Source organism: Alosa pseudoharengus, unplaced genomic scaffold (genome assembly GCF_046254945.1).
Source record: "Alosa pseudoharengus isolate Yale_2024_CS ecotype anadromous, Long Island Sound unplaced genomic scaffold, YU_APseudo_1.1 YU_APseudo_1.1_scf_1, whole genome shotgun sequence".
NCBI classification, from domain to species: Eukaryota; Metazoa; Chordata; class Actinopteri; order Clupeiformes; family Clupeidae; genus Alosa; species Alosa pseudoharengus.
In genome coordinates this window covers 36,037,529-36,064,014 of record NW_027468564.1, presented here as the reverse complement: position 1 = coordinate 36,064,014, position 26,486 = coordinate 36,037,529, and the positions used below count along the sequence as shown (strand labels likewise).

The 26,486-nt window shown below is 43.6% G+C and overlaps 2 protein-coding genes across 2 annotated transcripts in view; both read left to right on the top strand.

Annotated features, from left to right (window-relative positions):
- The window catches only part of LOC143126861 (NACHT, LRR and PYD domains-containing protein 12-like), a 33,405-nt gene extending 11,596 nt beyond the window's left edge, over positions 1–21,809 (top strand). The window contains exons 13-17 of the mRNA XM_076288292.1: positions 7,271–7,444; positions 17,702–17,875; positions 18,091–18,264; positions 19,640–19,686; positions 20,663–21,809. Coding sequence (XP_076144407.1) covers positions 7,271–7,444; positions 17,702–17,875; positions 18,091–18,264; positions 19,640–19,686; positions 20,663–21,261 — 1,168 coding nt within the window. The 3' untranslated portion in view covers positions 21,262–21,809. The remainder of the gene's footprint in view (positions 1–7,270; positions 7,445–17,701; positions 17,876–18,090; positions 18,265–19,639; positions 19,687–20,662) is intronic.
- The window catches only part of btbd3a (BTB (POZ) domain containing 3a), a 41,269-nt gene that overhangs the window by 2,918 nt on the left and 11,865 nt on the right, over positions 1–26,486 (top strand). The gene's annotated exons all lie outside the window — the stretch shown is intronic.

The following is a 26,486-nucleotide window of genomic DNA, read 5'->3' as shown; positions in this document are numbered from 1 at the left end:
ATAGATTCACACTGTGATGTCGCAGCTCATAGGCACGTCCTAATGGCGGCCGCTATGAGCTTTCATCTGCATTTTACCATTTGAACTCACTCATGCTGATAACTTCACTCCTGTCCTCCATTATTACATGTACTCATTGTTCATTTCCCACGCTGTGTGTATTGTTAGCGTGTGTAGAAACGGATGGGTGCACACATACTGAAAACCGCAACAAACATTTCACTCATGTTTAATTCATTCATTCCACATAAAACTCGGCAACAAGGCAACAACATCAGACAGGTAACATCTTAGAAATATCAAGGGGTCCACTTTGATAAAGATCTTAACTGGCACACACATGTGGCAAATGTTTGGACAAAAATCCACCAGCATCTCCATTTCCTGTGGAGACTGAGAGTGTTTGGGGTTTGTGAAAGTATCATGTTCATTTTTATAGAGCCACCATAGAGTCCATCTTGGGCTATGGCATCACCAGCTGGTTTGGAAATCTTACAGTTAAGTTCAAGGCCCAACTACATAATCTGGTCAAAACAGCTGGACAAATGATGGAGTCCCTGCTCCCCTCACTCTCCAAGACATCTTTGAGCAGTCCACTCTACAGCAGGCTGACAGAATTCTATCTGACCCCTCCCATGTGCTGTACCAAGAATATGAACTCATGAACACAGGAAGGAGGTACAGGGTCCCTTTCTGTAAGCACAATCACTACAAACATTCCTCTGTCCCCCTGTCAGTCAAACTGGTTACTGGGCAACGTGGGCAGAACAGTAGGAAAGCCCAAAAACAATACTAAGTGCTGAGTAGGGGGCTGAACTGAGTGGAGATGTGCTGAGGCTGTGGGGTATGGATGTGCTGTGTGTGACTGGAGAGTACAGAGAGAGAGTGAGTGTCTACTTTGGGACTGTGCTTAATGGGACTGGGTGGGAGAGAGTGAGTGTCTACTTTGGGACTGTGCTTAATGGGACTGGGTGGGAGAGAGTGAGTGTCTACTTTGGGACTGTGCTTAATGGGACTGGGTGGGAGAGCTATTATTATATATGGGCTATTTATTGGGCTTTTAAGATGATGTGAGTGTAATGTATGGCATGACGGATGGCTGTGAATGTGTGTCCTTTTTGTATTTCATATTTGTATTGACTCTATGTATAACTTATGTGCTATGTCCTGTGACGTGTTGTGTTTTGAGATTCAAGATTCAATACTTTATTGCCGTACAACTCAGTGCAAGTTGCTAGGGATTTGTTTCAGTGTGCTCATGACCGGACATCACCAAAGACACAAAAAAGACATAGAGCATATAAATACATATACGGTGTCCCACACAGGATCACCCTCGACACAGGCAGATAAACAGGGCACACTGCTCACAACATACCTGGATGACAGTCCAGGAGGCTAGAGTGACAGATGTCAGGTTAAAGTGACATGGTGCATAGGGATGCAAAGTGCAAATCCACAAACTTTACAATCAATAGATCAACTAGATGTACCGCGTAGCGGTACAAAATATGACCGCCGCTCAGTCCTGCACATCCATTCCGCGAAAATAAATCATATTAATGAATTTGTCTCCCATCTTCTACTCCATCCCCCACTCTTGAAACTTTTGTGTATGCTTGTTTGGAATGTGTGTTTGCACACATTCCGCACACAAAGTAGCCTACTGGCGCTGCAAAGGTGAATAGATTTGTTTCTGGGCCAAAAAATCTGTAAAATTGTTATAAAACCTTTAAAATCTCTAAACAATCACAAGTAGGGCAGTTCATCACAGTCCATCCATTGCAACTGGACTGATGAAAGGTACACCTGTAGGCTACATTGTATTTGGGAAAAGCAGAAGGTAGCAGCATAATGTATTTATTTATTTATTATTAAACAAAAAAATCCCTGTCAGTTCCATGCAGTTTTCAACAGCTATCAAGAAGAGAGGTCATGTCATGGATTTTTGTGAATGTTTCTTCTTCTACATATGCATAAGTTAAGTCATCTAGTTCAAATGATATTCAGCTTTATTGTCAATGCACAAATTAAATACCAGTAGTCTAAAACAAAATGCCGTTTTACCCAGTGGTGCAAATAACTGACATGTCCAAAAGGGCCTTCATGAAATGCGTTGCGAGACTGTTCATACACATTTTAACGGGCAAAGTTGAAGAGCTACTCTCCGTTATTGTTTGTGCAAATAATATGCTGATTCATGTTCCCTTGCATTTTGCAACCATGAGGTCCATGGTTAAGCTCAATCTTTTGACGCAATCTTTTGATTTTCACCCAGCCTAGTCCATGGTAGGCGCCCGATAGAAATATTGTTTAATTTTGCGATTGAGATATCCACGCACTGGCGCCCCCCCTGCGACGTGTTCGCCCCCCGGTTTTAGAGCTATTCTAAATGCAAAAATGCATAGAGGGAGTTATGACAAAACCGTGACTGTTAACAAACTATAAGCTATATAAGGTAGGCCCTATGCTAGGCCTATTACACAACACAAATTGTCACTAGGCTATGCTGGCGACCCAAATAAAATCTCCGTTGGAACCAATGGCTTACACCTTACAGTATCAAGCTGCCACCTCTTGGCGAAAAGTTAATAGTTTTGCATATCAGTAGTAATACATTTTACGTAGCTGTGAATCACGGAAAGGGCGAATGAAGTGGACACTTCTAAATGGAACCCAACCCACTGTACAGTAGCTCAAGGTCTGTGGCTAAAGCAGCCATAATGAAAGCGTTATCATTGTTTGGATACTTCACACACACGTGTTTTTTAATCGCATAGACTACAACTACCAAGCTGGAATCAAAGCACATCGACTCCCCTCTCACACCCTAAACACGCACTTCGAACAAACAAAAAGCGCCTCAGTCTCACGGAATAGCCATAGGCAAAGCTGTGTCTGACCGGTGTAACGTTGGTACTAAATCATCCATCGCAAAGAATGATTTTTGTAGCACGTGCAACAAATATGTGTAGGTACAGCCCTGCCCTGAATACATCTCAACGTGCGCTCTAAAACATCTGGTTTAAATAGACTTCTCCAGAATATATCCCGCCTCCTAACTTCCGTATCCATCCAACTTCCGGGCGTGGATTGTCTATGGGAAATAACATGGCGTTTTGAAAGATCGTACCTGTCAAACTCTGTAGGTGACAAATTAAAAAAAGCTGCTGGGCAGATTGACCTACACACTTCTGCCATCTAGTTTCCACTGGATTTTTTGATTTTCGGTGCCGTTTAAGTAGTATAGTCTATAGTATACTACTTAAACGGCACCGACAATCAAAAAATCCAGTGGAAACTATATGGCAGAAGTGTGTAGGCCAATCTGCCCACCAGCTTTTTCAACTTCGCTACCTACAGATGTTTTACCGGTATGATATTTCGAAACGCCATGTTATTTCTCATAGACAATCCACGCCCGGAAGTTGGATGGATACGGAAGTTACGGAGGCGGGACTTATTCTGGAGAGGTCAATGGAGATGTAGATCATCACGGGATCATAGACAGGTTTCTTTCAGGTAGCAGCTATAGCTATAGCCTATATATTTTCCATTAAAAAAACATCACGTAGCGAACGTGTTGTGGCTAACTCACTTAGCTCCTGTTAGTAGCCTAGGTTATGGTCATAAGCAAATGAGATGACAGTCGAAAGATACAATTAGTGCTGTTATCGATTTGCTTGGTAGCCTATAAACGCATTTATGGTTTTCTACAAATACATCAATAATCAAATTGGCCTCCATCACTCAACCATGCTAACGGTAACATTATAGGTTTAGTCAGATTTTTTTTTTTTTTTTTTTTTTTTTTCTTTTTCGCATGCCCAAATTTCCGTCAATGAGTCCCGGGACACTGAAAGACCGGGGTACACGAAACTTGGTGGGCATGTAACCCCACATGGATAGCATGGAACCATCGTTTTTCGTTTTGATCTGTAGCCCCCCCCGCTGGACTGGACCCCCGAAAGGAGGGTAGGGCAGACACAGTTTTCTGGGAATATCTCGAAAACCGTAGGGTTTAGGAGGACCATTTTTTTTTTGTATGTTGATCTCAAGGGGCCATGTCAACCCATTCCATAACCACTCATTTCATGTATAGCGCCACCTAGTTAAACACAAAAAAGTAAAAATGAGGTGTTGTAATCGCAGGTATCTGTGACCTAACTTAGTCAAAACTGCACGAAATTGGAAGTGTAGGATCATTATGACACCCTCTGAATGCACGCCAAGTTTCGTGGAATTCCGTTCATGGGGGGCCACACAATAAATTAATTTATGTTACTATACACCAACTGGCCTGTAGGTGGCCGGAGACAGTTTTCTGTGAATATCTCGAGGACCGTAGGGCCTAGGAGGTCCACCTTTTTTTTGTATATTGATCTCAAGGGGCCATGTCAACCCATCCCATTACCACTTATTTCATGTATAGCGCCACCTAGTTAAAAATTAAAAAGCAAAAAATTTGGTGTTTTCATCACAATATCTCTGGCTGACATGGTCAAAACTGCACGAAATTGAAAGTGTAGGATCATTATGACACCCTCCGAATGCATGCCAAGTTTTGTGTACTTTCGTTCATGGGGGGCCTTACAATAAAATAATTTATGTGTACATTTAGTGACGTACACCAACAAGGATTCCCGGGACACTGAAAGACCGGGGTACACAAAACTTGGTGGGCATGTACCCCCACATGGATAGCATGGAACCGTAATTTTTCGTTTTGATCTGTAGCCCCCCCGCTGGACTGGACCCCCCGAAAGGAGGGTAGGCCAGACACAGTTCTCTGTGAATATCTTGAGAACTGTAGGGCCTAGGATGACCATTTTTTTCCGTATATTTGCCTCCAGGGGTCATGTTAACCCATTTCATTTGCACACATGTGCACAAACAGATACACACACACACACACAGTAATCATACGTATGACACATACTCACACAGTAGACATATGTACGCTTCCATGCACAGACACATACGCAGGCACACACACAAGCACGCACACACACACACTCACATACACACACACCCACACACATAACATAAACATAACACAAACAATCAAGAATTTCTCAGAATTATGAACAGGCAAGATGGAGGTGGGGTTGTATAAAATGAATTTTACATGTGAAAATCTATGAACTAATCATGTTTTGGTACTTGTTGTCTAGCAGATACCAGTGAGAATTGAGTGTGGATAATGCAATTTAGTGAGACAGTTAGAATCATATAGGCCTTTCAGCGTGATTTCTTTTTGTGGAAAAAATGTGCTGGACTGGGCGGCGGTCATATTTTGTACCGCTCTGCGGTACATCTAGTTTTACCTACATTCTGCTATTGATAGGATTAACGTAGCCTGCCTACTGTACCTGCAGTAAAAAACAAGCATGTCCGATAAACATTATCAGATTTATTTCGGCTTCAAGAGGAAATGGGAATTACATGTCATGCAGAAATCATCCTACCCTTAGACGTTCTCTGCGGTAAACTACTGTAGCCTACAGTCTTGTCCTTGTAGGAAGCATAGTGTCTATCCAACCCACTTTAGATTAACTTCCAACAAAATTACGTCTCACTGCAACGATGCGCCATCTAGTGGACAAACGACTACTTATCGCCAATACTGGAAATGCAGCCATGATGATGATGATGAATATTTATTTTGGCTTTCTTTTAATCCTACTGAATTTGTAATTATGTATCGGCCGTTCTAATACCGATAGTATGTGGGTGCCTGTGTGTGTGTGTGCATGTGTATATGTGTGCACCACCATCTACAGGCCAATGAGTGTAGAGTCACTAAATGTACACATAACTTCATTTTTTAGACCCCCCCATGGATGAAATTCTACGAAACTTGGCATACCCCCAGAGAATGTCAGGTTAATCATACACATAAAATTTGGTGCAGTTCTGAACGTCTTTACTGAAGAGAGGGGCGATTAAAGCAGAATGATATTGCATTTTCATTTTTTACCGGGGGGGGGGGGGGTGCAAATCACAAATGAGTGATTATGGGCTAAGTTGATGTGGGCCCTTGAGACCAACATACCATAAAAATTTCTTCATCCTCGGTGCCACGGTCCAGGTAGTTATTTAGGAAAAACTGCATTTTTTGGGTTTCGGGGGGCCCAGCGCGGAGGGGGAGTGGCCCCCGGGGACCAAACGAAATTTTTCCGTAAAAGTCTAGTGGGGCTACATACCCACCAAATTTCATGTGCCCCGGTGTTTCGGTGCCCCGGGTATCGTTGACCAAAATTTCAGGAAGTAGATGACGGGAAAAAAAAAAAAAAAAAAAAAAAAACTTCGCTAGCGGCGGTCATAATAATACTAGTATGAGTAGCATAAAACATATAGAAGAGTATTGTAAAAACAGTGTAAAGAGATGTGCAAATTATACAGGCTCGTTAGGAGAACCTTTTTCATGAGGTAGTGGTTTATGGAGAGCTGTTTAGACATTTAATGGCTCTGCAGTATGTGCTGTTGAGAAAGCGGGAGGTTTTGGCCTTACAAGCTCTCAACCTTCTCCCAGACAGGAGGGTGGTGAAAAGGGAGTTGGCAGGGTGAGTCTCATCTTGAAGGATCTTTAGACCTTTCCGATGGAGACGGGCCTTGTAGATCTCACAAATGGGGCAGAGTTTGCAGCCAATGATTTTTGAGGCTGTGTATTGACTATCCTGTCCAGCTGCAACCTCTGCTGGACAGTAGAGTTGCCATACCAGACAGTAACAGAAAAAGTGAGGACACTCTCGATGGTGGCTCGGCAGAACTGCAACATTCCCTTACAGGCCACCCCAGATTTCCTCAACTGGCGAAGGGAAAAAAGCCTCTGCTGGGCTTGTTTGGTTTTTGTGGCTGTGGCAGCTTACCCCTTATCCAAAACAAATGTCTCCCTTGGGAGACCTAATAAAGGAACCTTGACCTTGGTTCAAGCATTTAAGAACAGTGAAAAAGAAAAGTCAATTAGATACATTTAGACTAGTCAGGAATGACTTGCCTTTAGTTAAGTTAACCCCTAGGAACATGAATCACTCCTGCTGCCCACATGACACTACAAAACAACAACAACAACAAGTTGTTTACATGGCTGCAGAGTGTGTAATGTAGTGTTTCTCCAGTCCATGTCCCTGCTGTGTACATAATGTGAGTGCTACACACATCTGTGTCTGTGTCCATGTGCATGAGATACAGTGACCTCATGGTGCTGAAGGATGGCCTGAAAATGTCCAGTGTTCAAAGACTGACCTTCCACTCTCCTTTGAAACAGACTCAATCTGTGCCACCTCTCTAAAGCAAGCTGTGAAATTATGGCATCCGTGCTGCAAAGTGCACCTTCCCATCTGAGAGAACTGGACATGAGTAACAATGACCTGCAGGATGAAGGAGTGGAGCTGCTCTGTGTGGGACTAAGAGATCCACAATGCAAGCTGGAGACACTAAGGTCAGTAATTAGGAATGTTATGTAATATAGTATTTTACCCACCATATAGTAAGAAACACCAGTCTGCCTGTGTGTAATATCAAATTGTACATCTGTGAATATTGTTAATAAATATCTGCACTTGTCATGTTAAATGGCAACATTTAGGGATTGTCAGTTAATTTGACTGAATATGCAAATGGCTTAAATTTTCCTTCATTAATAATTAGGAAAGAGCATCTCTTGTTTCAGACTGTTTACCAGGGTATTTAAAACTACATGTTTTAACAAGGCAACAGGGCCAGATGGCATGTCTGCTTTTCTTATTAAAACATTTGCAGAGGAACTCCCACCAGCCTGGAATCCACTCTTTCAGCTCTCTATAGATTCACACTGTGATGTGGCAGCTCATAGGCGCGTCCTAATGGCAGCCGCTATGAGCTTTCATCTGCATTTTAGAACTGAAAACCGCACTAAACATTTCACTCACATTTCATTCATTCATTCCACATGAAACTCTGTTCATTTCAAATGTCCGTACATGGCTACAACATCAGACAGGTAACATCTTACAAATATCTAGGGGTCCACTTTGATAAAGATCTTAACTGGCACACACACGTGGCAAATGTTTGGACAAAAATCCACCAGCGTCTCCATTTCCTGCGGAGACTGAGAGTGTTTGGGGTTTGTGAGAGCATCATGTTCATTTTTTATAGAGCCACCATACAGTCCATATTCGCTATGGCATCACCAGCTGGTTTGGAAATCTTACAGTTAAGTTCAAGGCCCAACTACGTAATCTGGTCAAAACAGCTGGACAAATGATGGAGTCCCTGCTCCCCTCATTCTCCAAGACATCTTTGAGCAGTCCACTCTACAGCAGGCTGACAGAATTCTATCTGACCCCTCCCATGTGCTGTACCAAGAATATGAGCTCATGAACACAGGAAGGAGGTACAGGGTCCCTTTCTGTAAGCACAATCACTACAAACATTCCTCTGTCCCCCTGTCAGTCAAACTGGTTACTGGGCAACGTGGGCAGAACAGTAGGAAGGCCCAAACACAATACTAAGTGCTGAGTAGGGGGCTGTGTATGGGGGCTGAACTGAGTGGAGATGTGCTTAGGCTGTGGGGTATGGATGTGCTGTGTGTGACTGGAGAGTACAGAGAGAGAGAGTGAGTGTCTACTTTGGGACTGTGCTTAATGGGACTGGGTGGGAGAGAGTGAGTGTCTACTTTGGGACTGTGCTTAATGGGACTGGGTGGGAGAGAGTCCTATTTATGTGCTATTTATTAGGCTTTTAAGATCATGTGAGTGTAATGTATGGCATGACGGATGGCTGTGAATGTGTGTCCTTTTTGTATTTCATATGTTTTATTTACTCTGTATAACTTATGTGCTATGTCCTGATATGTGTCGTGTTTTCAGATACAAGATTCAATACTTTATTGCCGTACAACTCAGTGCAAGTTGCTAGGGATTTATTTCAGTGTGCTCATGACCGGACATCAACAAAGACACAAAAAAGACATAGAGCATATAAATACATATACGGTGTCCCACACAGGATCACCCTTGACACCGGCAGATAAACAGGGCACACTGCTCACAACATGCCTGGATGACAGTCCAGGAGGCTAGAGTGACAGATGTCAGGTTAAAGTGACATGGTGCATAGGGATGCAGAGTGCAAATCCACAAACTACAATCAATATATCAATAATACTAGTATGAGTAGCATAAAACATATAGAAGAGTATTGTAAAAACAGTGTAAAGAGATGTGCAAATTATACAGGCTCGTTAGGAGAACCTTTTTTCATGAGGTTGTGGTTCAGGGATGGAGAGCTGTTTAGACATTTAATGCCTCTGCAGTATGTGCTGTTGAGAAAGCAGGAGGTTTTGGCCTTAAAATCTCTCAACCTTCTCCCAGACGGGAGGGTGGTGAAAAGGGAGTTGGCAGGGTGAGTCTCATCTTGAAGGATCTTTAGGCCTTTCCGGTGGATACGGACCTTGTAGATCTCACAAATGGGGGAGAGTTTGCAGCCAATGATTTTTGAGGCCATGTATTGACTATCCTGTCCAGCTGCAACCTTTGCTGGACAGTAGAGTTGCCATACCAGACAGTAACAGAAAAAGTGAGGACACTCTAGTGTTAATTTCGTCAGACGGGACGAGAGGAAATATGTTCGTCAACAACCTTTTTTTTCATGACTAAGACGAAACGATGACGAGACTGCACTAATGTCCTGAAACACTGACTAAGACTATCTTAAGATGCATTATTGTTGACGAAAAAAGACGAGACTAAAATGTTTTGCATGAAATAAAAACTAAGATAAAATTTCTCTTCATTTTCATCTACAAAATGAGAAGACAATATCTAGCTGTTACGTTTTCAAAAATATTCCGAACGGGTTCATACACAGCAGCTTTCCTGTAGGCTAGTCTATGTGCTGTTGCTGCAACCCTGTGGCTGCAACACGAAACTACATAGAACAAGAACACTAAGCTTTATGCAGCAATGCTATATAACTTACCCAGAAGTTGAAGCTTCTCTCATACATATACAAATTAACATTCCCCAGAATGTCCATACGAAAATTTTCAACAAGCAATGTCAACTATTTAACTAGTTACACTGATGATGCAAAGTTTGCTAGCAAGTAAGCTAATATGGAAAGTTCGCTAGCAAGTTAGCTTAGATGGAGAGTTAGGGGAATGTGTTGCGTTTGGGCGCATATCGCCATCTAGCGTGGCGGAGTAAAACATTAATACTTGGGTCTACTCTACGAAGATCATGACAGTGGTCCAGTCAAATCTTTTACTGTCTATGGTCAAATCCCAGCTGAGCTATAACTGTAGCTCAACTTACCTGTGCATGTGAACATACTGACTGACAAAAAATCAGAATGAGTAACTAGAAAAGCATTTCCTGAAGGAAATACAGTGCATGAAAAAGCAAAAATATGATGAGTTCATATGGTTAAATTATTTGCTTGGTAGATAAGGTTTACTATAGTTGGAATGACTGAACAGTTAAATAGGTTGATAATTGAAATGGTTACATTTTTAGGCAGATAGTTGACGATAACTAACAGTTGGAATGGCTCCAATGTTTGCTAGCAGTTATGCTAACTATGTTAACAAAGATAATAATATTAACCAAGTTACTATGCTAACTAACATGCTAACAATGTTAAAATGTTAAATATGCTAACTAACATGCTAATTATGCTAACCATGTGACTTAGCTAACTTCACTAATCATTTTTTAACAGTTATGCTAACTATGCTAACTAGCGCTAACATGCTAGCATGCTAACTATGGTCACCATGTGACTTAGCTAACTTCGCTAATCATTTTTAGTAGTTATGCTAACTATGCTAACTAGCATGCTAACATGCTAGCATGCTGACAATGCTAACCATGTGACTTAGCTAACTTCACTAATCATTTTTAACAGTTATGCTAACTAGCATGTTTATATGCTAGCATGCTAACTATGCTAACCATGTGACTTAGCTAACTTAGCTAATCATTTTTAGCAGTTATGCTAACTATGCTAACTAGCATGCTAACATGTTAGCATGTTAACTATGCTAACCATGTTACTTAGCTAACTTAGCTAATCATTTTTAGTAGTTTTGCTAAAAATGTTAAATAGCATGCTAGCATGCTAACTATGTTAACCATGTTACTTAGCTAATCATTTTTAACAGTTTTGCTAAAAATGCTAACTAGCATGTTAACATGCTAGCATGCTAACCATGTTACTTAGCTAACTTAGCTAATCAATTTTAGCAGTTTTGCTAAAAATGTTAACTAGCATGCTAACATGTTAGCATGCTAACTATGCTAACCATGCTAACTAGCTACAGTGGGTAAGAGTCATAGTTGATGACAAGTAACAGTTACAATGGCTGAACAGTTAAGAGTGTGTCCATGAGAGGACCAGGCGGGGGTGACACATGCTACGTCACCGATTTTGATGAAACTTGGACAGTTTGAAGGGTCCACCATAAAACTGAAAAAGCCAAAATAGTACAAAATTTGAAACAACCCAGGGGGAGTTAGGACCGCCTCCTTGTTTTAGGGCAAAAAAACTCAAAAAAAGGCCCAAAATTGCATAAAATGTTGACATCCCTCCTGCTGTCAGAATTAAACACAGCAAAGTAACAATCCATGCCATCAAAGGTCCATCCAAGGTTAGTTTAAAACTGGAGTTACAAGGCGTAAGGTGTGACGGGTGTCAGTCCAGGACTGCACATGTCCACTATGTCACATGCTTTTTGGCGAATACCCAAAAAATAGCAATATTCAGACTTGAATATCTCCGATGAGCAACCTCCTTTTTTCAAAATTCTTTCTGCACATGAAAGGGCCATCTGTGGACTTCATAAATCAAAAGAAAAATGCTCGGCCTTTTTATTATTTTTTTCGTGACAACCGCCTAAATAGTGTGATCCAGCCAGTGATTTCAAATACATATCTACTTCAATGATTGGTTGAAAATAATGCTTAGGTCATTTATAGTGGACAAATGGAGATATATTATCATCAATCATGTCTGCTGATCAAATCCAAGCTACATTTAATGTCCTGAGTGTAATATATTCCTTAAGGTAGCTCAAAATGACATCATCGGGTGACATACACCAGTATACCCGTAGGTCTAATTTTTGCAAATGTGATATCTCCAACATATCTCAGGGCTAGAAACAGTCACTTGGGCTCAAATAATAACTTGTAAGATTTTTATAGTAAAAGGTCAAAGGTCAAGGTCACTGGGACCTTATGTACATCCCATTGTGGTGAATAAACCTCTAAAAATCCCTGACATAATTGCAAATGTGATACAAACATTCACACTGGCCCTTTCTGAAACCAATCCCTACCCACTCCCCTAAGTTACGGTGTGCACTCAGGTGGGAATCACCCTTACAGCTAAATCGAGTTCTCCATGTAAATGGGAAAATGTTGGAGTTCTTTTATCACTTTTGGGTGCTATAGGCTAGTTGGAACTGCTCACCTCAATGAACTATGATAAGCTATGCTAACAGTGGGTGCTTCAGACTGAGGTACTGCACACACACAGATGAGAAGGGTATGTATCATCTTATCTAACTCTGGCAGAGACAATAAGATAATTTCCCAAAATGTTGGCGTGTTCCTTTAACACTTGGTTAGGAGTGCAAGTGGCTAGGGAGAGAGTGTAGCTGGTTTCGGAAAGGGCCTTTCACTCACAGATAACAAATTCATTTCAATTTGATGGTCAAAGGTCATAGGTCAGGGTTATTGTGACCTCACATTCTTGTGAGGAATGCCTATAGGAAGTTTTTTTTTCTTTCAAATTCGGCACGCACAGTCACTTACACTCAAAGATGAACTGATTAGATGTGAGTGGTCAATGTTACTGTGACCTCTCAAAAAACACCATGGGCCTACTGTATTTTTACACCTTGAACACAATATCCTGGAAACACCTTGAGGGAGTTATTTCAAATTTAGCACAACTTAGGCCCTGTACACACATAACCAGATATTTTATGTTTGGGTCTTTCGTCCACACATAAACAGTGTTTTAGCCCACACAGATATTTTTTTAAAACCTTCTAAAGAGAATGCTGGTTTACTTGGATCTGTGGACATCCAAAATGGAGATTTTTACAAACAAGTATATACGTACTGTATATACTCTTTTGATCCCGTGAGGGAAATTTGGTCTCTGCATTTATCCCAATCCGTGAATTAGTGAAACACACACACAGCACACAGTGAACACACATAACAGTGAGGTGAAGCACACACTAAACCCCGTGTACAAGGACATGATGGTTACTTTGGGTATTGGGTGGGCTTTACTTGTTTCGTAGCCTACTGTACCTCGATGTCCATCCATCGTAAAAACATGTCTGTAGACCCTGCTTATTAGTACAAGTTGTTTTAAAGCAGAGACTCTGATATGGAATAACCACCTAGCTTCATGTTAGGGTCCCACATGGAAATCTGTCTGAAACATTGAAAACATGATAATGTACATTACTTGTGAATCTGTTTCCATTGCATGCCACATGACCAGTGGATAAAGTGGGATTTGGCAGGTGGGGGAACCCTAAAATCCAGTGTCAGTGCAACGGGGAAGAATGACTCACTGTTGGACAACATATTGAGTATTGTGGTGTAGCAATACTTTTTGGACAAGAATTGATAGCTTCTTGGTCACCTCTGTACACATGAAAATTAACTCCCCAATTATTTTAACAATATAATCGTGCTGTATCGTTGGTATGAAAGAATATATTTATTATTAAATTATCCGAGGTGGCGGAACTGCGTTCCTCCCACTTTAATTCCTGCATATGACCGCTGTCTGCTGTGTTGGGCTAATGGGACAGTGCTAATTGAGTAATGCCAAGCTAGATTAACATTTTCCAATGTTAAAACCATTTATCACATGAAAAATAACAATGTTATTATCATGTGATAATAACAATAATAACAATACTCTGTGTTTCCAGGATATCATGTTCAAGTTGTAAAAATATTTTTTAGTGAATAGTGAAATAGTTTTTTTTTGTGAGGTCAGAGTAATATTGACCTTTCACCACCCAAATATAATCAGCCACAAAACTTCTGTTAGACTTTTTTTGAGGAAGGTCACTGAAAGGAGCTGTAACAAATATTGGAGGCTGCTGAAAAGGCAAGCCAATGGCTATGGCACTCACATGCTATTTGGTGTCATGTTGTAACCTGAATTGACTCTGAGACGCTGCTGCTGTGTTTTTGGAGTGGTAGTTGTTGGTGCCTACATCAAGGGCTTGCATGTCGGCTGTGTATGTTGTTGATCAGATCATAAGTGTCCACAGTAATGAAGAGGAATGACTGGAGAATTTATGATATTGCTTGGTATGTTGGTATGTTGCTGATCGGATCATAAATGGCCATAGCAACAAACAGGAATGACTGAAGAATTTGTGACAATGGTTGGTAGTTGGTATCTAAATATTTGTTGGTATTTGTTGGTGTCTGCATCAAAGGCTTGCGGTTTGACTGGGTATGTTAATGATCAGATAATAAACCACCAAAGCAATGAAGAGGATTGACTGAAGAATGTGTAGGTATTTGTGGGTGCCCACATCAAGGGCTTACAGTTGGTCTGGTTATGTTGCTGATTGGATCAGAAACTGTGGGAGCAAAGAAGAGGAATGACTAAAGACTTTGGTGGTGCCCTCATTAAGGGTTGGTGTTTTGTTTGTTGTATAGTTGCTGATGGGATCATAAAAAAAAAAAAGATGATTAACTGAAGAATTTGTTGGTATTTGTGGGTGCCCACATCAAGGGACTGCAGTTTGCTTGGCTGTGTTGCTGATCGGATCATAAACGGCCACAGCAAAGAAGACAAATTACCAAAAAATGTGTCGGTATTGGTTGGTAGACAACCTATCATGAGTGTGGAGGGAGCTGGGTCTGAGATGCCAGATACCACTGTTGAGCCTTCTGAAGGTCACCGATGAATGACGAAGACAAAAGTGCAAGTGAATATTTGTACCAAATTTGAAAAAACATCCCTACAGGCATTTATGATATATAATTTTCTCAAGAATGCAAGGTCCTTGACCTCGACCTTTGACCACCAGATTCAAATATTTGTTATCTGTGAGTCAAAGTGAATATTTGTATCACATATGAAATTATGTCAGGGATTTTTTTAGATTTATCCACCACAAAGGGATATACATAAGGTCACAGTGACCTTGACCTTTGACCTTTGGCTGCCAAAATGTTACAAGTTATTATTTGAATCCAAGTGACTGTTTCTAGCCCTGAGATATGTTGGAGATATCACATTTGCAAATATTGGACCTACGGGTATACTGGTGTATGTCACCCAATGATGTCATTTTGAGCTACCTTAAAGAATATATTGCACTTAGGACATTAAATCTAGCTTGGATTTGATCAGTAGACATGATTGATGATAATATATCTCCATTTGTCCACCATAAATGACCTAAACATTATGTTTCAACCAATCATTGAAATAGATATGTATTTGAAATCACTGGCTGGATCACACTATTTAGGCGGTTACAGCGACAAAAATAATAAAAAGGCCGAGTATTTTTCTTTTGATTTATGAAGTCCACAGATGGCCCTTCCATGTGCAGAAAGAATTTTGAAAAAAGGAGGTTGCTCATCGGAGATATTCAGGTCTGAATATTGCTATTTTTTGGGTATTCGCCAAAAGGCATTTGACATAGTGGATACGTGCAGTCCTGGACTGACACCAGTCACACCTTACGCCTTGTAACTCCAGTTTTAAACTAACCTTGGATGGACCTTTGATGGCATGGATTGTTACTTTGCTGTGTTTAAATCTGACAGCAGGAGGGATGTCAACATTTTATGCAATTTTGGGCCTTTTTTTTTAGGTTTTTTGGCCTAAAACAAGGACGGGGGCCTAACTCCCCCTGGGTTGTTTCAAATTTTGTACTATTTTGGCTTTTTGAGTTTTTAGGTGGACCCTTTAAACTGTCCAAGTTTCATCAAAATCGGTGACGTAGCATGTGTCACCCCCGCCTGGTCCTCTCATGGACACACTCTTAAAAAGTTCAGTAGTTTAAAGGTTGAAATTGTTTAACAGTGAAATATTGTAGTGAGGACTTTTATTTTGAAACAGTTTTTGGCAGAGGAAGCAGTTGGATAGGATGTGTAGTCTTAATAGGGCCAGTTAGTATGCTTAAAGCCTGAGGTATGAGCTACACCAGGCGCGTAACTGAAGCGTTCCGTACGCGACGCGTAAAATCCATTTTAGATGAATGGTCTATTTTTTTCGAACGTACGCCCCACTGTCACGTCTGGTGTAGCTACTTCCATTGATTATAATGGAAGCTAATTGTTGCAGCAGACGCAACGCGAACAAAACGCTTCAGTTACGCGCCTGGTGTAGCTCAGCCCTGAGACTGGCAGTTGAGATCCAGGTGGCCCGAACACCTGCCATAGGATTCTAATTGCTTAACGGCTCTATTGTGATGTCATCAGCCCATGTTAAGTCTATGGGGAAATTTTGAACAGTTTTTAATTAATAGTTTAAAAAGTATAAAAGTTACAAAGATGAAAAATACAAAGCCCACATGTCCTAAGTAAGACCTACGCAACGCAGTTTGAATGAAGTTTCTACGTTAAACGGTTGAAGCTGCATTAACTGCGTTAGAAGAAGAAGAAGAAGAAGAAGAAGAAGAAGAAGAAGAAGAAGAAGCCTAGGAAGAACAGTACAGTGCATTTTCATGCACTGTAAAAAGCCTTGGAAGAACAGTACAGTGCATTTTCATGCACTGTAATAAGAAGCCTAGGAAGAACAGTACAGTGCATTTTCATGCACTGTAATTATAACAGATGAGTAGCCCTGTGGACACACAATATTGTTGGAAAATTGAGATGTGTGAAACACTATTTGACTGAAATGGTAATCAGAAATAATTTGATATAAAAAAAGACTAAACTTTTTTGACTAAAACTAAGACTAAGATACCTTTAGTTTTCTTTTGACTAAAACTAGACTAAAATGACAAGACTTTTAGTCGACTAAAACTTGACTAACAAAAATAATATTTGAATGACTAAATATGACAAAGACTAAAAAGGACATTTTGTCACAAGACTAAGACTAAATTAAAAATAGGTGACAAAATTAACACTAGGACACTCTCGATGGTGGCTCGGCAGAACTGCAACATTCCGTTACAGGCCACCCCAAATTTCCTCAACTGTCGAAGGAAAAAAAGCCTCTGGTGGGCTTGTTTGGTTTTTGTGGCTGTGGCAGCTCACCTCAGAACTGCAACATTCCCTTATACCCCTTACCCCTTATCCAAAACAAATGTCTCCCTTGGGAGACCTAATAAAGGAACCTTGACCTTGATCCAAGCATTTCAGAATAGTGGAAAAGAGAAGTCAATTAGATACATTTAGACTAGTCAGGAATTATTTGCCTTCAGTTAAGTTAACCCCTAGGAACATGAATCACTCCTGCTGCCCACATGACACTACAAGACCACCACCACAACAAAAACATCAACAAGTTGTTTGCATGGCTGCAGAGTGTGTAATGTAGTGTTTCTCCAGTCCATGTCCCTGCTGTGTACATAATGTGAGTGCTACACACATCTGTGTCTGTGTTCATGCTCATGAGATATAGTGACCTCATGGTGCTGAAGGATGGCCTGAAAATGTCCAGTGTTCAAAGACTGACCTTCCACTCTCATTTGAAACAGGCTCAATCTGTGCCACCTCTCTAAAGCAAGCTGTGAAATGATGGCATCTGTGCTGCAAAGGACACCTTCCCACCTGAGAGAACTGGACATGAGTGACAATGACCTGCAGGATGAAGGAGTGGAGCTGCTCTGTGTGGGACTAAGAGATCCACAATGCAAGCTGGAGACACTGAGGTCAGTAATTAGGAATGCTATGTAATATAGTATTTTACCCACCATATAGTAAGAAACACCAGTGTGCCTGTGTGTAACGTCAAATTGTACATCTGTGAATATTGTTAATAATGATCTGCATTTAATGGTGACAATGATCTGCACTTAATGGTGACATGTTAAATGGTGACATTTTAAGGATTTTCAGTCAAACTGAAGAGCATCTCTTGTTTCAGACTGTCTGGTTGCCTCATTACACATGAGGGCTGTTCTCTCTTGTCCTCTACCCTCAAATCAAATGCCTCCTACCTGAAACATTTGGATCTCGGCTACAATCACCCAGGAGCCTCAGGTGTCAGAGAGCTCACAGACAGACTGAATGATCCCAGCTGTAAACTAGAGACGTTGAGGTGAGCTGTATTACATCTTAGTTGATTTCTTGAGCCAGTGATTTGGAGCTGTTCATCCATCTGTGTCCTGGGTTGAAGAGCTTTCTGTGTGGAGACTGGATATTCTGTCACGTTTCCAGATGATTCCCTCCCACATATTAAAATGGGGATGTTGTGGCCCTTTAAGTACTGCAGGTAAAAGGCAATCCCCCACTTACAAACTCATGAGGCTTGTGAACAGTTTGCACTTTATTTAGAGCAAGTTTTAGAATTCATAACACAAGATGGGCAACCATGTCTGCCCAGGCTACAGAAGATGATTAGGCACAGCTTGCACAGTGACCCACTGATGGGTGAAGGAGAACAAGCTTTGAAAAATGTGTAGGTAATAAAGAGATACATGAATCATTTAAATACATTAATAATGTCCACAGCACAGGGGGCAATAAAGACCACTTACATGCCGTAAGGGCTGAGCTACACCAGGAGCGTAACTGAAGCATTTCGTTCGAGTAGCGTCTGCTGCAACAATTAGGTATAAGTGTACTGTATATACTCTTTTGATCCCTTGAGGGAAATTTGGTCTCTGCCTTTATCCCAATCCGTGAATTAGTGAAACACACTCAGCACACAGTGAACACACAGTAACGTGAAGCACACACTAATCCCGGCGCAGTGAGCTACCTGCATCTACAGCGGCGCTCAGGGAGCAGTGAGGGGTTAGGTGCCTTACTCAAGGGCACTTCAGCCGTTCCTACTGCTCAGGGTTCGAACCGGCAACCCTCCGGTTACAAGTCTGAAGCGCTAACCAGTAGGCCACGGCTGCCCCGATATAATGATGATAATGATGATAAGAGTTGTGTGAGTGAGTTGAGATGTGTTGATAAGAAAATGGAAGTCTGGAAGTGTGTGTGTGTGTGTGTGTGTGTGTGTGTGTGTGTGTGTGTGTGTGTGTGAGAGAGAGTGTGTGAGAGAGAGAGAGAGAGAGAGAGAGCATGTATTTTTGTTTTTGTGTGTGTGTTTGTGGTGTAGAAAAACTTGAAGTGTGTATCTTTTATTCATGTATTTGCATTTATGCATTTAATTAGGGAGTTGATATTTCTGGAGAAATTTGTGTTTGAGTGTTTGTGTAGGAAATATAAGAAGTAACGGCAGTGTTGCCCTCTGACGATCAGTCGGGACGGGTTCTATTTGAGTCTGTGCTTTGGATAAATACACACTAACACACTAAATCCCTCCCTAAGTCACTGCTTTACATAGAAGCTGCTCTTGAGAAATATCCTGCTTGATATAGAGACTCTGCAGTATATTACTGTCTCAATTCATGATAAACACATCTCGTACTAAACTCAAGTGTTGTGTCAAAACTGTATTTTCTTCTCTTATCCTTCTAAAGGTATGACCATGGAGGAGAGTGCAGGATTAAACCTGGACTGAGAAAATGTGAGTGATTTTACTTTTCCTGAAAAAAAAACATACACATGATTTACACACACAACCACACAAACACACACACACACAAACACACCAAACACACACACACACACACACACACACACACACACACACACATACACACACACACCAAACAGACACACACACACCAAACACCCACAGACACACACACACATACACTCACACCACACACACACACACACACACACACACACACACAAGCACCAAACAGACACAAATACACCTAACAAACACCAAACACACACACACACACACACACACAAACACAGACACACCAAACATGTACACACACACACACACAGACCAAACAAACACACACACACACACACCAAACATACAAACAGACACACACACAAACACACACACCTAACACATACAGACACACACACACACACACACACACACACACACATACCACACACACACACACACACACACACACACACACACATACCAAACACACACACACACACACACACACACACACACACACACACAGACACACACAGACACAACAAACACACACAGTCACACACACACACACACACACACACACACACACACACACACAGCAAACACACACACACATACACACCAAACACACACACACACACACACACACACACACACACTAAGACACACACTCCACATACACACACACACGCACCAAACACACACAGACACAACAAACACACACACACACACACACACACACACACAGCATACACACACACACATACACATCAAACATACACACACACACTAAGACACACACATCACATACACACACACACACACACACACACTATAATCAGCAAATCAGTGTGTGTGTGTGTGTGTGTGTGTGTGTGTGTGTGTGTGTGTGTGTGTGTTGTTAACATGTCCTTTCCTACCCCATGTTCTGATGAGGATGTTCTCTCCTCTCCTCTCCTCTTGTGTGCAGATGCCTGTGAGCTCACACTGGACCCAAACACAGCACACAGAGTTCTCTCTCTCTCTGAGGGGAACAGAAAGGTGACACATGGGAGTCAGCAGCAGCGGCCTCCTGACCACCCAGAGAGATTTGACTCCCACTATCAGGTGCTGTGTAGAGAGGGTCTGTCTGGACACCACCCAGAGAGATGTGACAGTCTGGGTCAGAGTCTAGTCAGCGCGGGTCAGTCTGGACGCTGCTACTGGGAGGCTGAGTGGAGTGGTGCTGGGGTTTATATAGCAGTGGCCTATAAAAGCACGGAGAGGAAAGGGGAGGGGGAGAGCAGCAGGTTTGGATATAATGCCATGTCCTGGAGTCTGCAGTGCTCTGGTAACAGTTACTCTGCCCTGCACAATAATAAGGAGACTGACATACCTGCCCTCTCCTCCCGCTCCAGCAGAGTAGGAGTGTACCTGGACTGGCCAGCAGGCACTCTGTCCTTCTACAACGTCTCCTCTCACACACTCACCCACCTGCACACGTTCCACTCCACATTCACTGAGCCCCTCTATCCTGGGTTTTGGGTGCCTAACTCCAGCTCCTCAGTGTCCCTCTGCCAGATCACATGACCTCCTAATCCTGCAGGAGAGGAGAGTCACACACTCCTGTTTACACACTCCTATGTATATGTGTGTGTGTGTGTGTTTCTCTCTCTCTTTCTCTCTCTCTGTGTTTAGTATGTGGGTGTGTTTGTATGTTTTTGTGTGTGTGTGTGTGTGTGTGTGTGTGTGTGTGTGTGTGTGTGTGTGTGTGTGTGTGTGTGTGTGTGTGTTCCTTCTGTCATCAATTTCTATTGAAGTATCCAAACTAGACCAAACACGTCAGATATCAGATGCTGTTGAATTTCTTACAATTTGTACTTGAACCTCGTATATTGTATGTGTTCTGAAGTTTAAAAGATGAACATACAGTGAGAGTGGACGGGTTTTCTCAGGGCTGGGAGTGTTAATCCACCGTTATTTTATATATTCTGATATGCTTGAGAGGGAGTGAGAGGGAGGGAAGGGGAGTCCTTTTATTTTAATAATAAATGAAATATGTAATTGTTTAATTGGATAAACTGTCTTTGGTTTGATATGTGTATATAACAAAGGGGAACAGAATGTAATTCATAGAAATAAAATACAATGAAATGAAATACAAATAAATAAATAAATTAAATAAAAACAGTGTGTGCGTAGGTGTGTGTGTTTTTGTGTGTGCAGCATCATGTTTAGTTGTATGGCACATGTGCATTCTCATTGAGCAGAGATCACTCTTAACCTTGGGGGTGGAAGGGTTGAATAGTGATCTCCCACATCCACGGAGCAGGTGCCCTTGACCACCCAACCCCCAAATGCATCCGGGCAGCCCACTGCTTCAGGTGTGTGTGTGTGTGTGTGTGTGTGTATGTGCTGCCCACTGCTCCAGGTGTGTGTGTGTGTGCTGCCCACTGCTCCAGGTGTGTGTGTGTGTGTGTGTGTGTGTGTGTGCTGCCCACTGCTCCAGGTGTTTGTGTGCTGCCCACTGCTCCGGGTGTGTATGTGCTGCCCACTGCTCTGTGTGTGTGTGTGTGTGCTGCCCACTGCTCCAGGTGTGTGTGTGCTGCCCACTGCTCCAGGTGTGTGTGTGTGTGTGTATGTGCTGCCCACTGCTCCAGGTGTGTGTGTGTGTGTGTGTGCGCTGCCCACTGCTCCAGGTGTGTGTGTGCTGCCCACTGCTCCGTGTGTGTGTGTGTGTGTGTGTGTGTGTGCTGCCCACTGCTCCGTGTGTGTGTGTGTGTGTGTGCTGCCCACTGCTCCGTGTGTGTGTGTGTGCTGCCCTCTGCTCCAGGTGTGTGTGTGTGTGTGTGTGCTGCCCACTGCTCCAGGTGTGTGTGTGCTGCTCACTGCTCCGTGTGTGTGTGTGTGTGTGTGTGTGCTGCCCTCTGCTCCAGGTGTGTGTGTGTGTGTGTGTGCGCTGCCCACTGCTCCAGATGTGTGTGTGCTGCCCACTGCTCCGGGTGTGTGTGTGTGTGTGTGCTGCCCACTGCTCCAGGTGTGTGTGTGCTGCCCACTGCTCCAGGTGTGTGTGTGTGTGTGTGCGCTGCCCACTGCTCCAGATGTGTGTGTGCTGCCCACTGCTCCAGGTGTGTGTGTGTGTGTATGTGCTGCCCACTGCTCCAGGTGTGTGTGTGTGTGTGTGCTGCCCACTGATCCGTGTGTGTGTGTGTGTGTGTGTGTGTGTGTGTGTGCTGCCCACTGCTCCAGGTGTGTGTGTGTGTGTGTGTGCTGCCCACTGCTCCAGGTGTGTGTGTGTGCTGCCCACTGATCCGTGTGTGTGTGTGTGTGTGTGCGCTGCCCACTGCTCCGTGTGTGTGTGTGTGTGTGTGTGTGTGTGTGTGTGTGTGTGTGTGTGCGCTGCCCACTGCTCCGTGTGTGTGTGTGTGTGTGCTGCCCTCTGCTCCAGGTGTGTGTGTGTGTGTGTGTGTGTGTGTGCTGCCCACTGCTCCAGGTGTGTGTGTGCTGCCCACTGCTCCAGGTGTGTGTGTGTGCTGCCCACTGCTCCGTGTGTGTGTGTGTGTGTGTGTGTGTGTGTGCTGCCCACTGCTCCGGGTGTGTGTGTGCGCTGCCCACTGCTCCAGGTGTGTGTGTGTGTGTGCTGCCCACTGCTCCGGGTGTGTGTGTGTGTGTGCTGCCCACTGCTCCAGGTGTGTGTGTATGTGCTGCCCACTGCTCCAGGTGTGTGTGTGTGTGTGTGCTGCCCTCTGCTCCAGGTGTGTGTGTGTGTGTGTGTGTGTGTGTGCGCTGCCCACTGCTCCAGATGTGTGTGTGCTGCCCACTGCTCCGGGTGTGTGTGTGTGTGTGCTGCCCACTGCTCCAGGTGTGTGTGTGTGTGTGTGTGTGCTGCCCACTGCTCCAGGTGTGTGTGTGTGTGTGTGTGTGTGTGCTGCCCACTGCTCCGGGTGTGTGTGTGCGCTGCCCACTGCTCCAGGTGTGTGTGTGTGTGTGCTGCCCACTGCTCCGGGTGTGTGTGTGTGTGTGTGTGCTGCCCACTGCTCCAGGTGTGTGTGTATGTGCTGCCCACTGCTCCAGGTGTGTGTGTGTGTGTGTGCTGCCCACTGCTCCGTGTGTGTGTGTGCTGTCCACTGCTCCAGGTGTGTGTGTGCTGCCCACTGCTCCAGGTGTGTGTGTGCTGCCCACTGCTCCAGGTGTGTGTGTGTGTGTGCTGCCCACTGCTCCAGGTGTGTGTGTGCTGCCCACTGCTCCAGGTGTGTGTGTGTGCTGCCCACTGCTCCAGGTGTGTGTGTGTGTGTGCTGCCCACTGCTCCAGGTGTGTGTGTGCTGCCCACTGCTCCGTGTGTGTGTGTGTGTGTGCTGCCCACTGCTCCGTGTGTGTGTGTGTGTGTGTGCGTTGCCCACTGCTCCGTGTGTGTGTGTGCTGTCCACTGCTCCAGGTGTGTGTGTGTGTGTGCTGCCCACTGCTCCAGGTGTGTGTGTGTGTGCTGCCCACTGCTCCAGGTGTGTGTGTGCTGCCCACTGCTCCAGGTGTGTGTGTGTGTGCTGCCCACTGCTCCAGGTGTGTGTGTGCTGCCCACTGCTCCAGGTGTGTGTGTGTGCTGCCCACTGCTCCAGGTGTGTGTGTGCTGCCCACTGCTCCAGGTGTGTGTGTGCTGCCCACTGCTCCAGGTGTGTGTGTGTGTGTGCTGCCCACTGCTCCAGGTGTGTGTGTGTGTGTGCTGCCCACTGCTCCAGGTGTGTGTGTGTGTGTGCTGCCCACTGCTCCGGGTGTGTATGTGCTGTCCACTGCTCTGTGTGTGTTTATGTGTGGTCCTAATGTGTGTGTGTGCTCTTGGTGAGGTTACTCCTCCAAGTGTGTGTGTGTGTGCTGCCCACTGCTCCAGGTGTGTGTGTGTGTGTGTGTGCTGCCCACTGCTCCAGGTGTGTGTGTGTATGTGCTGCCCACTGCTCCAGGTGTGTGTGTGTGTGTGTGTGCTGCCCACTGCTCCGGGTGTGTGTGTGCTATCCACTGCTCTGTGTGTGTATGTGTGGTCCTAATGTGTGTGCTCTTGGTGAGGTTACTCCTCCAAGTGTGTGTGTGTGTGTGTATTTTACAGCCAGCCAGGCTACAGTAGATGCAACACACATTGACAAACAGTCAAAGGGGCTCAAGTCTAGGGGTAATTTAATAACAAAAATATTAATACATAATTAGGAATTTGAAGAACAACTAGAAAATAAACAAAGAAGAAAAACAATGTTTTGGCCTAGTGAGCGTGGAGGCCACCCGGTCTTGGCAAAAGGCCCCAAGCAGATGGTCAGGCACAGGTATAAAGGGAGAAGCTCCACCCAGCACACAGGTCAGACCTGAAGGCAATAAGAAACAGAAAACAGGCAGAGCAGCCAAAAAGGATATGATCAAAACTACGCCACCTATAGGTAGAAGAGGGACATACTGTAACACCTCCACATCATAATGGTGACCATAGTCTCCATAATTTAACTATGAATTATGTACAACAAAACACCATCATGCTTTGAACAACATCCACTGCATAGGATGCAATTTCAGAAAATAATACAGCCTAACTGTAATATTGAAGTGAGCAAACACCACACACACCATAACAATCACAACACACACTCATACTCTCTCGCACACACACACACACACACACACACAAAAAACAAACAAACAAGCACAAAAAATAACCACAGACACACCAAACATATACGCACACACCAAACACACACAGACACACACATACACATCAAACACATACACACACACGGGCACACACCAAACACAAATACACAGACACACTCTCTCTCACACACACACACACACATACATACAAACATACACACACTAAATACACACAGACACACACACTCACACATACCAAACACACACACACACAGCAAACACACACACACTCAAACACACACACACATACATACAAACATACACACACTAAACACACACACTCACACATACCAAAGACACACACACACAGCAAACACACACACACTCAAACACACACACAAACACACGCACACACACACCAAACACATGCACACACACACACACACACACACACATCAAACACACACACACACACACCAAACAAACGCAGACACACACACACACACATCAAACACACACGCGCACACACACCAAACACAAATACACAGACACTCTCTCACACACACACACACACACACACACACACACACACTAAACACACACAGACACACACACTCACACATACCAAACACACACACACACAGCAAACACACACTCATACACACACACAGTAAACACACACAAACACACACACACACACCAAACACACACACACACACATCAAACACACACATCAAACACACACATACACACCAAACCCACACACCCAACAAACACAGACAGTCACCATGTTCTGATGAGGATGTTCTCTCCTCTCCTCTTGTGTGCAAATGCCTGTGAGCTCACACTGGACCCAAACACAGCACACAGATTTCTTTCTCTCTCTCTGAGAGGAAAGGTGACATGGGGGAGTCAGCAGCAGCCGTATCTGACCACCCAGAGAGATTTAACTACTGGTTACAGGTGCTGTGTAGTAGAGTTGGATGTCTCGAGACCGGTCTTGGTCTCGAGACCGGTCTCGAGACCACTTTTACGTGGTCTCGGTCTTGTCACAGTCTCGACCGTCTTTGGTCTTGGTCTTGTCTTGGTCTCGGATCCCTCGGTCTTGTCTTGGTCTCATTGTCTTGGTCTTGCGGTCTCGGGTCGACATAGTGGTCGGGAGATTTGCAACAAATATGTCCATGATACA